Source organism: Salmo trutta, chromosome 18, assembly GCF_901001165.1.
Source record: "Salmo trutta chromosome 18, fSalTru1.1, whole genome shotgun sequence".
NCBI classification, from domain to species: domain Eukaryota; kingdom Metazoa; phylum Chordata; class Actinopteri; order Salmoniformes; family Salmonidae; genus Salmo; species Salmo trutta.
In genome coordinates, this window is record NC_042974.1 from 52,169,456 (window position 1) to 52,185,094 (window position 15,639).

The 15,639-nt window shown below is 42.6% G+C and overlaps 1 protein-coding gene and 2 long non-coding RNA genes across 7 annotated transcripts in view; 1 reads left to right on the plus strand and 2 right to left on the minus strand.

Annotated features, from left to right (window-relative positions):
- Window positions 1–6,922: 6,922 nt before the first annotated feature.
- LOC115153503 (uncharacterized) lies at window positions 6,923–7,890 on the plus strand. The gene is made up of 3 exons (XR_003867702.1): window positions 6,923–7,244; window positions 7,351–7,742; window positions 7,871–7,890. It is a non-coding gene; the product is annotated as an uncharacterized LOC115153503 (long non-coding RNA).
- A 629-nt stretch (window positions 7,891–8,519) lies between these two features.
- On the minus strand, window positions 8,520–10,775 carry LOC115153504 (uncharacterized). Its single transcript, XR_003867703.1, has 2 exons — window positions 9,392–10,775; window positions 8,520–9,342 (listed from the first exon to the last, which is right to left on the minus strand). It is a non-coding gene; the product is annotated as an uncharacterized LOC115153504 (long non-coding RNA).
- Window positions 10,776–12,074: 1,299 nt separating this feature from the next.
- Window positions 12,075–15,639, minus strand: part of LOC115153505 (RNA binding protein fox-1 homolog 3) — a 735,146-nt gene continuing 731,581 nt past the window's right edge. For all 5 annotated transcript variants that reach the window (XM_029699001.1, XM_029699003.1, XM_029698999.1 and 2 more), the window contains one exon: window positions 12,075–12,397. In XM_029699001.1, coding sequence (XP_029554861.1) covers window positions 12,395–12,397 — 3 coding nt within the window. In that variant the 3' untranslated portion in view covers window positions 12,075–12,394. The remainder of the gene's footprint in view (window positions 12,398–15,639) is intronic.

The following is a 15,639-nucleotide window of genomic DNA, read 5'->3' on the forward strand; positions in this document are numbered from 1 at the left end:
TAGTTTTATCTAAAAATGAAAACTTTTTAGATGTTTCACTATCAGTTTTTTTCTGTAATTCACTGAGGAGGTTGGGCCTCCCCTTCCTCCTCTGAGGAGCCTCCACTGGTGGACTCAGTTATTGACACAGACATGGTTGTGTAACAGGAAGATTGTAATGCGGTGAACCAAGAGGTTGTGAGTTCAGATCCCAGGCACTGTAGAAATAAACACACGATGTAGTCATATCAAATATGTAAGTTTAAAAGCACAGTGGGTGTATTATAAAGACATTTTTGTTTGCAGGGCATCACCTGTGAAATCCCATATGAAAATGTGAATCCACATGTGAAAATCCACATCATCACATGTGAAGTGTTACAAAAACACATGAACTGTGTTCAAATGCCAATACTAAAATTCTGTATACTACATACTTAATGATTATATACTATATACTATTAGTTCATTTTAGTATACTGTAAACGAACGGTGTCCTTTCACATGAGTGTACTAGCGCATCGCTTGTGTACCGGAAGTTGATGCTGTTGATATACAACTTTTTGCTAGTTTGTTAGCATAAGTAATTACTAGCTAGACATCTTACGACTTCATTAATAATATCCATTGAGAACGCACATTGACTATACCACGTTGGGTAATTGGTTAGATAGCATATAGTTAATATACTGTCAATTTCGATGTATTAGTAGCCAACTATTGTTAGGTAGAAAACGTACATACAAGCAACTGCTGTAATGATATGCTATGTGGTTCGTAAGGCTAGCGTAGCTAACAAATTGTCAACCAACATAAAGTTGAAGGTAACTTATTTGAAAAGTCATTACTTTATTACATTGCTCAACATTTTCTTAACATTTGTCATAATTAGTTAAAGCAATGAATTTGTATAAGTTCTCGTCGGACTTCGGCTGCATATTTTCACGTTTAACTTTGTGAAGCCAGACCAATTTTCTGAAGAATTGCATTATGGGCCCTAAAAGCATGGAAATAGTGTCCACTGCTTGAATACTTTGTATTTTGGCGAATGTTTGGCATGCTAACTATATCCATAATATGACCAATAAGCATACTACATACTCAATTTACGTCACAAATAGTATGGTTAGTATGAGTATTCGAAAACAGCTATGGTTTCACATGATTTCACGTGTGTGAAGTCATGAGATATTCCACGTATGAAATCATGTGGTTTTTCTATAAGGGCAGTTACCCGCGGCTGGCTTATATAGTCAGGGCTAGCTAATGTGCTTAATTATTGGGTAATTAAATGACGCCGCTATTGCCTCTGCCGTCCGCCCGCCCGCCCGCCCGTCCCGACCACTGGGTTAGCTAAGCGAGGATGGTGGGGAGAGAGAGAACGCTAGCTAAGTGAGAGTTCTCTAATCTGGCGTGGAAGAACACAACCTGCTAAAACAGCGTAATGGTGTACAGTACTCTCTGGCAGCAGTGAGACAGCAGCTAGTTTAGTGGATTTTTTTTATAGGGGATGACAAAGTGGTGTGTAGGGGGATCAATGCTGTGAGGTGGAGTGGGCTGTTTGTTCTTTATGTGTGTGTTTCTGTGTGTGTGTACACACGTGTGTACCGGTATATGTGTGTATATGTGTGTGTGTGTGTGTGTGTGTGTATGTGCGTTCCGTGGTTGTTGCGTTGAAAAAGGATTGAGGGGATCGATGAAGCGTTTGTTTTGTTTAGGTAAATGATCACCATGGAAATGGACAGGAGCACTCCGTCTTGCGTCCCTGAGGGGAGCGAAGACAAATAGGTATCAAACCCACATCATCCCTCTCGCAGGCTCAGTGTCTCTCTCAGTGTCTGTGGGACTGGGACTTGAGCTGGCATCGACTGTTCTGGGCTGTGACTCCACTGGCATCAACAGACTGCAGACTGACTGACTGCTGTTAATCTATATAATGAGGTTCCTTGTCTGTCTTTGTGACCGACTGGTTTGGAACCTGGGTCGTTTGTACACCACAATACTTTGTGAACAAGCTGAACTAAAGCCTAGAACTCTATTCGATCCATAGCGCTGAAGATCCGCTTTATACCGCAATTGACAATTAAAGGCAATGTTCCCGTTGTCGCGGATACTGCATTCACAGTAAACGCTGCTCAATTGGAAATGACCTTTACATTTTAACGCGGATCTTCCACGACATTACACCGATACGAATTGAATCCAGCCCCTAGATTCAACCAGTTTCAGCGTTAACCTGCGATAACCGACAACTGCATAGCAGTATTATTATTTTGATTTAGTCGATGTCGTAGGTGTCACTGTGTTGGAGCTGTCAAATCGGTGAGCGGCTGCTCTTGTTGCCGTTGTCTTTTAAGGTAGTGTGTACACTTGTTAGTATGGGGGACCAGTTGCTATAAGTCACCAAGAAACTATAAATAAAAAATTATAGCTACAGTTAACTTATAATTCTGAAGGCAATTAAGTCCTTAAAATGACAAGACATTGCATTCTTGGAGACAAAGAGATTTATTTATAAATAACCACGGTGAAGCAATGAATGAACAACCAATGAGGGAGAAGACTATATTTTGGTGTATTCTTTTTGACTTACTTTATTTAACTAGGTAAGTCAGTTAGGAACAAATTCTTATTTACAACAACAGCCTAGGAACAGTGGGTTAACTGCCTTATTCAGAGGCAGAACCACAGACTTTTACCTTTTCAGCTCAGGGATTTGATCTAGCAACCTTTTGGTTACTGGCGCAACACTCTTACCACTAAGCTACCTGCTGCACTAAGTTACCTGCAGTTGTGGGTTATCATGGGTTAACACTTGAACTGATTGAATCTAGGCCTAAAGCCTATAAGGAGGGGGGAAAGAAAGATTAGGGGTGACTGTGTGCCCCCATTGAAGTCAAACTCCACAGGGTACTATACTTAAGTAACGAATGCAGCTAGCTAGTTTAGCCTACACAAACACCCGGCTCAAACAGAGAGGGATGCTACGTTAGCTAGCTGGCTGTGAATAATGGAGATTGTGATGTCAAAATAATGTTCTGATGTGATAGGCTACAGAACCAGTCACAAACAGGGAATAGGAATGGGGATTAGAGGGCCTAAAATCAAACAAACAGATATTCTTGATATTTCAGAATGAAATAAGGCAGGGATTACAGGAGAAATAGAAATGGTCATAATAAAAGTTAAAGATGTAGGTTACATGCTCACATTCAAACCAGGGAAAATATAGGTGAGATATAGGTGAGCTGGATACTCTTATGTGTGTCTGTCTGGAACCAACGGTCTTCAGAGAACTCTCCATGCACACAGTCCAAAACAAATGTTTCAGAAGTCCAAGTAGAATTCCAGAATGTCCCCGCGTGGTGGCGTCCTTGGATTGTTTTGTAGTTCATAAACGACAGCAACTATATGGCTGATCGCCGCCCCAACACAAGCACAAGGAGTGGTGTTAACACGTTCAGTTTATAGTCCTGGAACCAGGAAGAGGTGAGGCCTCTCGTCAGGAGAGCTGTGATTGTTTCAGGTGAGGGTAAAGTTCGAGGGGCCGAGTCCGCCCTCATTCCTCGCCTGCATTGTTCTGTGACCTGGTGTGAATCGGTACATTGTCACACACAAAATGGAGGGTATTTTGTATACTCTCACAATGCATTCCAATGTCGGTGTGAAGACTGTGTGGTCGCACACATACCAAACAACATACTTTTCCTTGGACAAGTGAGGGTAATACACCATACACATCCTAAGTTCAAGGTCTTATTATACACACATCTCAACACTTTTAACCATGTCATTTATAAGAGTTGTAGATTATAACACACTTTCCAATGTTCGAACTCGTAACAAGGCTGCACCGAATGGCAATGTCCATGATAGGCACCTCCGACATCGCCTAAATAAAATGCAGTTGTGGGTTATCGTGGGTTAACACTGATTGAATCTAGGCCTAAAGCCTTTGAGAAGGGAGAAAAGAAAGATTAGGGGTGACTGTGTGCCCCCGTTGAAGTCGAACTCCACAGGGTACTACACAGACACCACTAGAAGGTCCTATTCAACATGTCTGCGTAAGTATACACACACAGTCGCACAGATGGACGCACGCACACACACACACATACACACGCACACACACACCAGAGATGGGCAGTATTTAAATTACTTTTGAGTACTTTGTCATTTGTATTTCACTGACCTGAACTAGAATCCAATGTATTTTGTAACACGATATGTTTGAGACCTGTAATTTGTAATTTAAAAAAAAATGTTTATAATACAAGTATTTGTATTCATTTATAGTGGTTCATTATTTTCACCCAGCATTGGTATCAGAAGTCTGATGGCACTATGGTGTGATAAGAGTATCTGCTATATGACCAAAATGTTAATGTATATGTAAAAATGAACACTTGCAAAGCATGCTGGGTATTATTATAATGAACTCTGCTCCTGAAGAAGGCCAATAATAATAACCGGTGTGCTTTACAATTGTTAATTTTTTACATTTATATTTACATTTTGGTAATTTAGCAGACATTCTTATGCAGAATGACTTACAGTCAGTGCAGAGTATGTGAGCGGAGGTGAGCGGTCAAAAATCCCATTCATCAGTCAACATCCTCCCCTGCTGTACTTTTCCCTTTCTGAAAAGAAATAACAGTCGCTCCAAATTCGCTTTACTCATTTTTTGTTTAAAAAGATCCTTTAGAACCCCCATATCATTTTGTGACTATGTACTATTTGGTTTTTAAGTAGGCTATCCTAAGAAGCTTCAACATTCCAACAACATGTCGTAGGCTATTGAACCAGGACCTACCTGATGTGTTAAAAAACCCACTTGATTTTCTCTAATCTATTGATGATCAGATACTTCAGTTGTCACTGGTTCTGTTGGGCTCACCTCTCACAGTTGATAGACAACTTTAGCACTGTTACAAACTTAGACTCCTCTTTTTTGAACAACAGCCCGTATAGAAATCTAAACGTCTCCGGTGCTGCAGCATGCTGTCATTTGTTGTCTTACTTTCAATTAGACAGGCTGTGTGACCTCTTTCTTGGTATACTCATATCCACATCTCTGTGCATTAGTGGGTGGATAAGCTAAATAATAAGAATAGAATAGGCCTAATTACAAGAACAGTGATGAAGGAAATAAAAAATGCTGGGCAGAGCGTGCCCAGAGCATGTGGCTGAGCAGTACCGGAGTGAAATTGGAGCGAGAGAAACTCCAACCAAATTACACACGCTCTGCTCCTTGCTCCACTCCAGCTCCACTCTGCTCACATCCTGGGAGTCAGAGCATTCAACTAAGGTAGATTAACAACCCCATACTGTATTACAGTCTAAGTAAGCCCAAAGTTGTTTTGCTACCGTTACTGAGAATGTCGTTGTAGTAATGGTGTGTACTTGCATATTTATTTTGTATTTTGAAAATACTAAATACCTACCTGTATGTATCTGTATTTTATCTAAAATCAACTCAAAAGTATGTTCTATTTTAGTTTGGTACATTGGTCTTTAGAGTATCTTGTATTTGTAACATTATAGATTTGAATGCATCTTTTGCCCATCTCTGACACACACACACACACACACACACACACACACACACACACACACACACACACACACACACACACACACACACACACACACACACACACACACACACACACACACACACTTGACCAAGATATCAGTCTCTCGTCGAGGAAATAAATATTTATTAATAACTGTAGTAATCATGATAATAACTGCAATAATAATTGTGATAATATTTGAACAATATCATAATAGTACTGTATCTCTGAAGCACATTGGAAGCATACAGAAAGTAGGACAAAACAAGGAGATAGAGTACAGATTTTGAACAGCTGAAAATGTAATCTCTTTAAATTGTTCAATATATCTCTTTATTTATGTTTTTCATTTACCTACTCATCTTTTAAACTATATGACCTTGGAACAATTACCAAAAAGAAGAAGAAAGAAATAGATTTGTTTGCACATGAAGAGTCCTTGTTTTGAATATACAGTTATACAACGTTCTGATATAGACAGAGAAGGGAAGGGGGGGAGTCTGTACATTCGGAATACAAAAGCACAAAGTTTATAAGCCGTAAACAGATAGATAGACAGACACGAACAGAAGGGAAGGGTTTCTCTTTCACAGGGCTTACTTCTACACCACTCCAACCTTTGTGCTTTGGGGGACTGCAGAGGGTGTTGGGAACTAGGATGGTGACAGATGGGCAGGGAGATGGATAAACTATAGGGGGGGTAGGTCTGTGGGTCTGGCTTAGGGGGTTGAGAGTTGTATCAGGTACTATAGGATAAACTGGGTCTGAACTGGGTTTGGTTTGGACTGAGATTTCTGGTTTTAGATGAGACAGGGTCAGGGTCTGGTTTTAGATGAGACAGGGTCAGGGTCTGGTTTTAGATGAGACAGGGTCTGGTTTTAGATGAGACAGGGTCAGGGTCTGGTTTTAGATGAGACAGGGTCTGGTTTTAGATGAGACAGGGTCTGGGTCTGGTTTTAGATGAGACAGGGTCTGGGTCTGGTTTTAGATGAGACAGGGTCAGGGTCTGGTTTTAGATGAGACAGGGTCAGGGTCTGGTTTTAGATGAGACAGGGTCAGGGTCTGATTTTAGATGAGACAGGGTCAGGATCTGGTTTTAGATGAGACAGGGTCTGGTTTCAGATGAGACAGGGTCTGGTTTTAGATGAGACAGGGTCTGGTTTTAGATGAGACAGGGTCAGGGTCTGGTTTCAGATGAGACAGGGTCTGGTTTTAGATGAGACAGGGTCAGGGTCTGGTTTCAGATGAGACAGGGTCTGGTTTTAGATGAGACAGGGCCAGGGTCTGGTTTTAGATGAGACAGGGTCAGGGTCTGGTTTTAGATGAGACAGGGTCTGGTTTTAGATGAGGGTCTGGTTTTAGATGAGACAGGGTCAGGATCTGGTTTTAGATGAGACAGGGTCTGGTTTTAGATGAGACAGGGTCAGGGTCTGGTTTTAGATGAGACAGGGTCAGAGTCTGGTTTTAGATGAGACAGGGTCAGGGTCTGGTTTTAGATGAGACAGGGTCAGGATCTGTTTTTAGATGAGACAGGGTCAGGGTCGGGTTTTAGATGAGACAGGGTCAGGGTCTGGTTTTAGATGAGACAGGGTCAGGGTCTGGTTTTAGATGAGACAGGGTCTGGTTTTAGATGAGACAGGGTCTGGTTTTAGATGAGACAGGGTCAGGGTCTGGTTTTAGATGAGACAGGTTCGGGGTCTGGTTTCAGATGAGACAGGGTCTGGTTTTAGATGAGACAGGGTCAGGGTCTGGTTTTAGATGAGACAGGGTCAGGGTCTGGTTTTAGATGAGACAGGGTCAGGGTCTGGTTTCAGATGAGACAGGGTCAGGGTCTGGTTTCAGATGAGACAGGGTCAGGGTCAGGGTCTGGTTTTAGATGAGACAGGGTCTGGTTTTAGATGAGGGTTTGGTTTTAGATGAGACAGGGTCAGGATCTGGTTTTAGATGAGACAGGGTCTGGTTATAGATGAGACAGGGTCAGGGTCTGGTTTTAGATGAGACAGGGTCTGGTTTTAGATGAGACAGGGTCAGAGTCTGGTTTTAGATGAGACAGGGTCAGGGTCTGGTTTTAGATGAGACAGGGTCAGGGTCTGGTTTCAGATGAGACAGGGTCTGGTTTTAGATGAGACAGGGTCAGGGTCTGGTTTTAGATGAGACAGGGTCTGGTTTTAGATGAGACAGGGTCTGGTTTTAGATGAGACAGGGTCTGGGTCTGGTTTTAGATGAGACAGGGTCTGGGTCTGGTTTTAGATGAGACAGGGTCAGGGTCTGGTTTTACATGAGACAGGGTCAGGGTCTGGTTTCAGATGATACAGGGTCTGGTTTTAGATGAGACAGGGTCGGGTTTTAGATGAGACAGGGTCTGGGTCTGGTTTTAGATGAGACAGGGTCTGGGTCTGGTTTTAGATGAGACATGGTCTGGGTCTGGTTTTAGATGAGACAGGGTCAGGGTCTGGTTTTAGATGAGACAGGGTTTAGGTTACAAACAAATTAGGGTTTTGTAAGGAAGCGTGTGGATTTTCGGGAAGCCGTATATTATTGAGATAAGTGGTGGACCTGGGCTTTGGGTTAGCAAAGGGGTATAGGTGAGTTTAGGAGCAGGGAGTGGGGCGGGGGGGCACAGTACAGTTATTAGCCTTAGACTATAACAGAGCTTTAGTGAAGTCTGCTTCACACCTGTTTGGCATATCCACACACTTAAATAAATAAATGTCATCCCTTACAGCGCAAACATTAACACACACACACGCACACACACACGCACGCACGCAAGCGCACACACACACACACACACACACACACACACAGACACACACAGACACACACACACACACACACACACACACACACACACACACACACACACACACACACACACACCACCTCTTTCTGTGGTGCTGGGAATAAAACAAATTCTTACCAATATTCTATGCTCAAAGACAAAAAATACTCCCTGCAATAACATTCACTTATGCTTGTTTATTTGTATGTGTAAGTTCCGATAGACCTACATATTTACAAGGGTGCAGAAGCAAACTTGTGTGCAGGAGTAGTTTTATCACTGCTTTAATCACACATCTCTATCATCAGGGATGGACAACAGGTCTACATGAAAACAGAAAGTCTGAAACAGACCAAAGAACACAGAACCAGAATATTTGTCTCTGTGACACCCCAGAGTTCTTGGCTCCCAGATCTCTGTTAGATTGACATCGTAGTTAGTTTTTTTGATTTGTTTGTCTTTTTTATTACATCAGGTCCCAGTCTCTCTCAGTGCCAGTGCAGACTTGACAGCAAGAGTCCCTTGAGCTTTGCAACAACAGAAAGAGTGGTGAGAGGTTGACAGGGGATTTTCCTCTAGAACACATACGTGTTACCACACACACACTTTTTTGGTTCAGGTCTCATCATTTGTGCCACATACAGCTAATATGTTCTTATCAGACACACTTATTGAGAGCAATTACAGTTAAGTGCCTTGCTCAAGGGTATATTGACTTTTCATATAGTTGACTCTGGGATTTGAACCAGTGACCTTTTGATTACTGGCCCTTTACTCTTAAACACTAGGCTACCTGCCTCCCCAACCTTTCAACTCACATATAGCTGTCCCCTTGTCCACTTGTTACGATTCCCATTCTGTCATCTCTGAGACAAATAATGCAGCAAAATAGTTTTTTTTTCATCCATTCAACTGCAGGAAACGTCCATAGGCCAGCCTGTCAGATACAGTCACACCTGAGTCCAGGGAAATGTCCTTCGGCCAGCCCATCAGATACAGTCACACCTGAGTCCAGGGAAATGTCCTTCGGCCAGCCCATCAGATACAGTCACACCTGAGTCCAGGGAAACGTACATTGGCCAGCCTGTCAGATACAGTCACACCTGAGTCCAGGGAAACGTACATAGGCCAGCCTGTCAGATACAGTCACACCTGAGTCCAGGGAAAAGTCCTTCGGCCAGCCCATCAGATACAGTCACACCTGAGTCCAGGGAAATGTCCTTAGGCCAGCCTGTCAGAGAAAGCAGCTCATTGTGGTATAGGGAAGCTTGATCTGCAGCAGAGGCTGTGGTGAACTCAGAAAGGAGAGAGAACTCAGTGTTTTACAGTACCATCCTGTCCTCCGCTCAGAGAGGAGAGGAATAGGGTGTCCCCTCATTCCCCTCGTTCCCTGTCCTCAAAACTGGATCCTCAACCCCCCTCCGGAATATGCTTCCCAAATCCCCTCGAACACACCTCAGGATTTAGCTAGCGCTGTCATTGTGGGACTGACTGTGTCATTAGAGTCAGCCTTGCCCTCCCACCACCCCCTCTGCAGCGCTAATCCCTCGTTCCCTCTCTCTCTCTCTCTCTTTCACCTCAGAGGAGAGAAGAAGAAAGAAAACTATATTTGAAAAACGTATTTTATCTGGCACACGGGACAGTATGCGGCTCTGCGATTCTCTTCTCCTGGTGTTCTTGTTCTCATCAAATGTTAAAAGCCTTGGTGAGAAGCGTTCTGACTGATCCAGTAATGATTACACTTATCTGGAGGTTCTTATCCGGAGGGAGTCTGTCTGCAGGGCACTGGTGTGTTCCACATAATACCTTCCCCAGTCACTTTGGCCTTTACGTGACCGAAGTCCAGCATTATGGTAGAAGAATCGTTTGCTATATTATCATTGTGTAGTGTACAACATACATATTGTTACAGAGTACAGTTTGTTTGTTTTTAAAAAATAACAACATTTACATAAAAAGTCCAAGAGTTTTTGAAGTTACATTCAATAGCTGAACCAAAGGAAGAACAGTAAATAGACAAACAGAAATAATGCCACACAATTATAGTATAAATCTCTCGATAGGTTCGACAGTGCATTAAGTCCTGCGTCATGAAATCAAATATTGATAAAATTAAAAATTTAAAGCAAATTTAATTCCAAGGGTTGCAGATCACAAATAGATATATTTATATTCATCATTTATAAATGTTTTTTTTTCTTTCTCAGTAATACAATAAATACAACATTAGTAAATGGCTACAATGGACTTTTTCCCACCATGTCTGACAGCATGTTATTAGTACAATGTTTAAATATAGAAGGATGTCACTCAAGTAGAGTTTGATATAAATAGAAAGGTTTAAAGAGACTTCAATAAAATGTTGTTGGTTGGTGTTGCAACCCCTCTGACAGAACCTTTTTTTTCTCTCTCTCTCTCTCTCTCTCTCTCTCTCCCCCCCTCTCTCTCTCTCTCTCCCCCCTCTCTCTCTCTCTCTCTCTCTCTCTCTCTCTCTCCCCCCCCTCTCTCTCTCTCTCTCTCTCTCTCCCCCCCCCCTCTCTCTCTCTCTCTCTCTCTCTCTCTCTCTCTCTTTCCAACCCTTTCTCTCTCCCCCTCTCTCTCTTTCTCTCTCTCCCCCCCCTCTCTCTCTCCCTCTCTCTCCCCCCTCTCTGGAGCCCATACCTAAGATGGATGGAGGAGTCAAAGACTACATCCCAAATGGCACACTATTTCCCACATAGTGCACTACTTTTGAACAGTAGTATATAGGGAATAGGGTGCCATTTGGGACGCGTCCCAAGTGACGATTGGGAGTAGACAGCTCCCATGTTTCTAATTTGTAGCTCGATCCCCAACCTGCCCACCACCTCCCACCCCAACACAATGTACAAAAGAAGTGATTTGTTTACTACACAGCACAGCCACCTCAACCACAACTACACAACAACATGTTTTGGTAGCGACGCCGTGGTTCAGGGGGCTGCTGTGGCCGGCAACAGACATGACCTCTTGATACTAACCCCTGACCTTTAACCTCCAACCCTTGTCCATGTTAATTTTAACTCCACATGCCCCCTGGACACCTAAATACAATACAGTGTGTGTTCCCTAACTTTTTACAGGCGTCTCTGCTTCCTTGCTGAACACACACCTTCTTCTTCTTCCATTGACATTGGAGGGGGTCTTTTAGTTCAAGCTACAGAGATACAAAGTGAACTGGAAGCGCAACGTGTAGAGAAGAGCAGTTTTTAAAGTGGAAGGAAGCTCCGAGAGTTTAGCTCCACACTAGAGTTTCAAGGTCCCCCTTCATATGACATCACTTCTTGTTTTCACTTTCCCTAACTTTCACCATGACCGACAGAAAGTAATTCATTCTAAACGGCAAGTTAACTGCCGAGGCTGACCTGTAAATGTGGCCCATTAGTGGTCAGAGTTTGTGTGGGATGTCATACGTTTTTACCCTTTCCATGGAAGACGCAGCCAAGCATTCATTCGCCTGCCATTTGGGGTCGTTGCTACGGCGTCACCACGGTGTTACCGTGGCATTACCATGACGTCCATATGAGTCATGTCAGGCAGACAAGCAGGCCCCTTACCATCAGCGTCTTGCCCCCCCACACACCTCCCATTCACCTGAACTTCCCAAAGACACATTATACATCTCTGTTTTTTAGTTTGTTTGTCCCCCCCCCCACATTTTTTTAAGCATACTTATACATTACATATAATAATATATTTACATACATTACTCTTTGCTCTTTTTGGAAATCATAAACTTAAAAAAGTTTAGAAAAATAAAATAGTTTTATGGTGCCCTTTCTCTTGGTCTCGTCCGCCCAGCAAGGCTTGTCCCAGGGGAAAGCTATATCTCGCTCCGCCCCTAAAACTCCAGGCGCAGTGGTTTAGGCCGTTGTTATGGTGCTTGGCCAAAACATCTTCCATCCACCCTCCCCTTTAAGCCTTGATAGAAGGGATCCTGACAATGTCCTCTCTTTTTGTATTTTTGTTGATTTCGTTTATCTTGTTTTTTTGTGTTCTTTCTTCATCCATGTTGTCATCCTTCTAGTTTTGGTTTTATTTACTAGAATAGAACAGACAAAACAAACAGGTCAATGTCAATGTATACTTTTTTTTCATATACTGTATACTTTTATATTTAATATTTTTTCAACAGCATATTTTTTAATATATTAAATTCCAAACAGGAGCACCTAAGACATGTAATATATTTTCAAAGTATAGGGACAGGTGTAAAGTCAATCACAATCACAATCAATACAAAAAAACAATTCTAATCAAATCAATACAACAATATAAAAAATATAAACATCAGTAAAATCAGTAATGTTTTAACTTATTTAACCAAAAAAAAACATTGACGTTGAGATCATGAGTTGAGACTGTGAATAAAAAATACATTACATTACATAACAGAATAACTAACTAAAAACGACATTACATTACATAACAGAATAACTAACTAATAACTACATCACATTACATTACAGAATAACTAACTAATAACTACATCACATTACATTACAGAATAACTAACTAATAACTACATCACATTACATTACAGAATAACTAACAGAGGATTATAAACTGGGTGGTTCGAGCTCTGAATGCTGATTGGCTGACAGCCGTGGTATATCAGACCATATACCACGGGTAGGACAAAACATGTATTTTTACTGCCCTAATTACGTTGGTAATCAGTTTATAATAGCAATAAGGCACCTCAGGGGTTTGTGGTATATGGCCAATATACCACGGCTAAGGGCTGTGTCCAGGTACTCCGCGATGCGTTGTGCCTAAGAACAGCCCTTAGCCGTGGTATATTGGCCGTATATCACACCCCATCGTGCTTTATTGCTTAAATACCCTATGTATCATTAACCTGTAACAGGCTAGGAGTTACTACATGCAGCTATGGAGCAATTGCTCACAATTTCTTGCATTTTCGTACAATTAAATGAATTAACAGTGGTAAGTACCTTTTAATTGCCTGTACTTACAGTACATAGCAGGTAATCACATGGTAATCACATTGTAATTAGAGGTTATACCCTATGGCTAGTAATGTTACATACAGTAGGTTATAGGTTACCACTAGGTAATGTAAAGTGCCATCATAAAAGACAGTTTTAGAGTTTAGCAGCTGAGAGAGAGAGCGAGAAAGAGAGAGAAATGGGGATAAACTGCATTAAATTCCTGGAGAGGGAGAGAGTTCTGCTGCACACAGCAGGGGTTCTGTTGACGGGCTATAGAACCTCTTTAATTCAGAGAGATGAGCGTCTGGTGTGTCAATCTTCAGAGGGAGAACACAGAGGCCGACTTTAATTTCAGCAGCACTTTGTAGTCCCTCACCCCCTCCTACTCTCCTCCTCCCTGCACCTCCCGGTCCTCCGGAGAGAGGAACCCAGAAACCAGCACAGCTGTGCCATGGCCTCACCAATCAGTCCCAATAATGCCTCCCTCTCGTCTCCTGTAGTGGACGTTCCCCCGGCCTCACGTGGGAGGGCCCTTAAAGCCCTGCTCCACAAACAAACACAGGAATAAAGACAGCCTTCTGTAGAGGAAGGATGGAACAAAAGAGACGGGGAAGGCGGGATGGAGAGCGAAGAAGAAGAGAAAGAAGAAGAACGGTGGTGTGAATCCCCCTGGTCGTTGTTGTGGTGAACGCTGCCGGGCCAAGTCTCTCTCTCTCTCGCTCCCCCTCCCTCCCTACCTCAGAGAGCAGCGCTGACAAACATATTAATCACCTCGGGCAAATAACTCCCAGAGAAGTTAATGCACTGAGAAGCCTTCGCCGCAGCCCCCCACCCCCTGCCTCTCCTCAGCTCGCCCCACCTGCGTTTGTGTGTGTGTGTGTGTTTGTGTGTGTGTGTGTGCTTCAGTGAAGACTTGAGCTGAGAGCACCAGCTCCTCCTCTCTTCCTGAAAGTGAGAGAATGAGGGAGAGAGAGAGAGAGAGAGGAGAGAGAGAGATGAAGAGGGAGAGAGAGTTAGGAAAGAGTGAGTAGAAGTGGTAGAGTCGGCTGGATCATCCGTCATGTTTCAAAAAGCAAAGCAGAATCACCTTGCGTGACTAATGGCATCAGCATCCTTGAAAGAATAGACGAACGTGGGGCCTGGGGGTGACTTGTTTAAAGACAAAGTATATTGAGTTTGAGGATCAACAGTTAAATATGATATATACGTTTGATATAAACCTTTGATATCTGGCCTAGATGAATGAGAAGCTTTCTCTTTTGTCCAGAGTAACAGTTACATACAGTACAGAGTATTGATAAAGTACAGTCGTGTCGCCTGATACAAGAAGGCTTCTGGGCATATCTGGAAAATACTAACTTCAAACACAGAATAGTAATAACACAGAAATATAGTAAATACACTGTGATGATGACCACTTGACAGATGAGTAGATATATAATACACATACAAAATATAATTTGCAATACATGTGTACATAAACACAGTGTTTGGAGTTTTATTTTGCTTGTAGTTTTTGTAAAATATACTTTTCAAAGAAATCCCGACATCTAAAACTGCAACATAGTTTGTTTCAAACAGAACAAAGTCGCACAGACATACAGTACCAGTCAAAAGTTTGGACACACCTACTCATTCAAGGGCCTTGATGACAGCTTTGCACACTCTTGGCATTCTCTCAACCAGCTTCATGAGGAATGCTTTTCCAACAGTCTTGAAAGAGTTCTCACATATGCTGAGCACTTGTTGGCTGCTTTTCCTTCACTCTGCAGTCCAACTCATCCCAAAGCATCTCAATTGGGTTGAGGTAGGGTGATTGTGGAGGCCAGGTCATCTGATGCAGCACTCCATCACTCTCCTTCTTGGTCAAATAGCCCTTACACAGCCTGGAGGTGTGTTTTGGGTAATTGTCCTGTTGAAAAACAAATGATAGTCCCACTAAGCGCAAACCAGATGGGATGGCATATCGCTGCAGAATGCTGTTTAAGTGTGCCTTGAATTTTAAATAAATCACCAACAGTGTCACCAGCAAAGCACCCCTACACCATCACACCTCCATGCCTCACAGTGGGAACCACACATGAGGAAATCATCCGTTCACCTACTCTGCGTCTCACAAAGATGGAGGTTGGAACCAAAAATCTCAAATTTGGACTCATCAGACCAAAGGACAGATTTCCACTGGTTTAATGTCCATTGCTCGTGTTTCTTGGCCCAAGCAAGTCTCTTCTTATTATTGGTGTCCTTTAGTAGAAGTTTCTTTGCAGCAATTCAACCATGAAGGCCTGATTCACACAGTCTCCTCTGAACAGTGATGTTGAGATGTGTC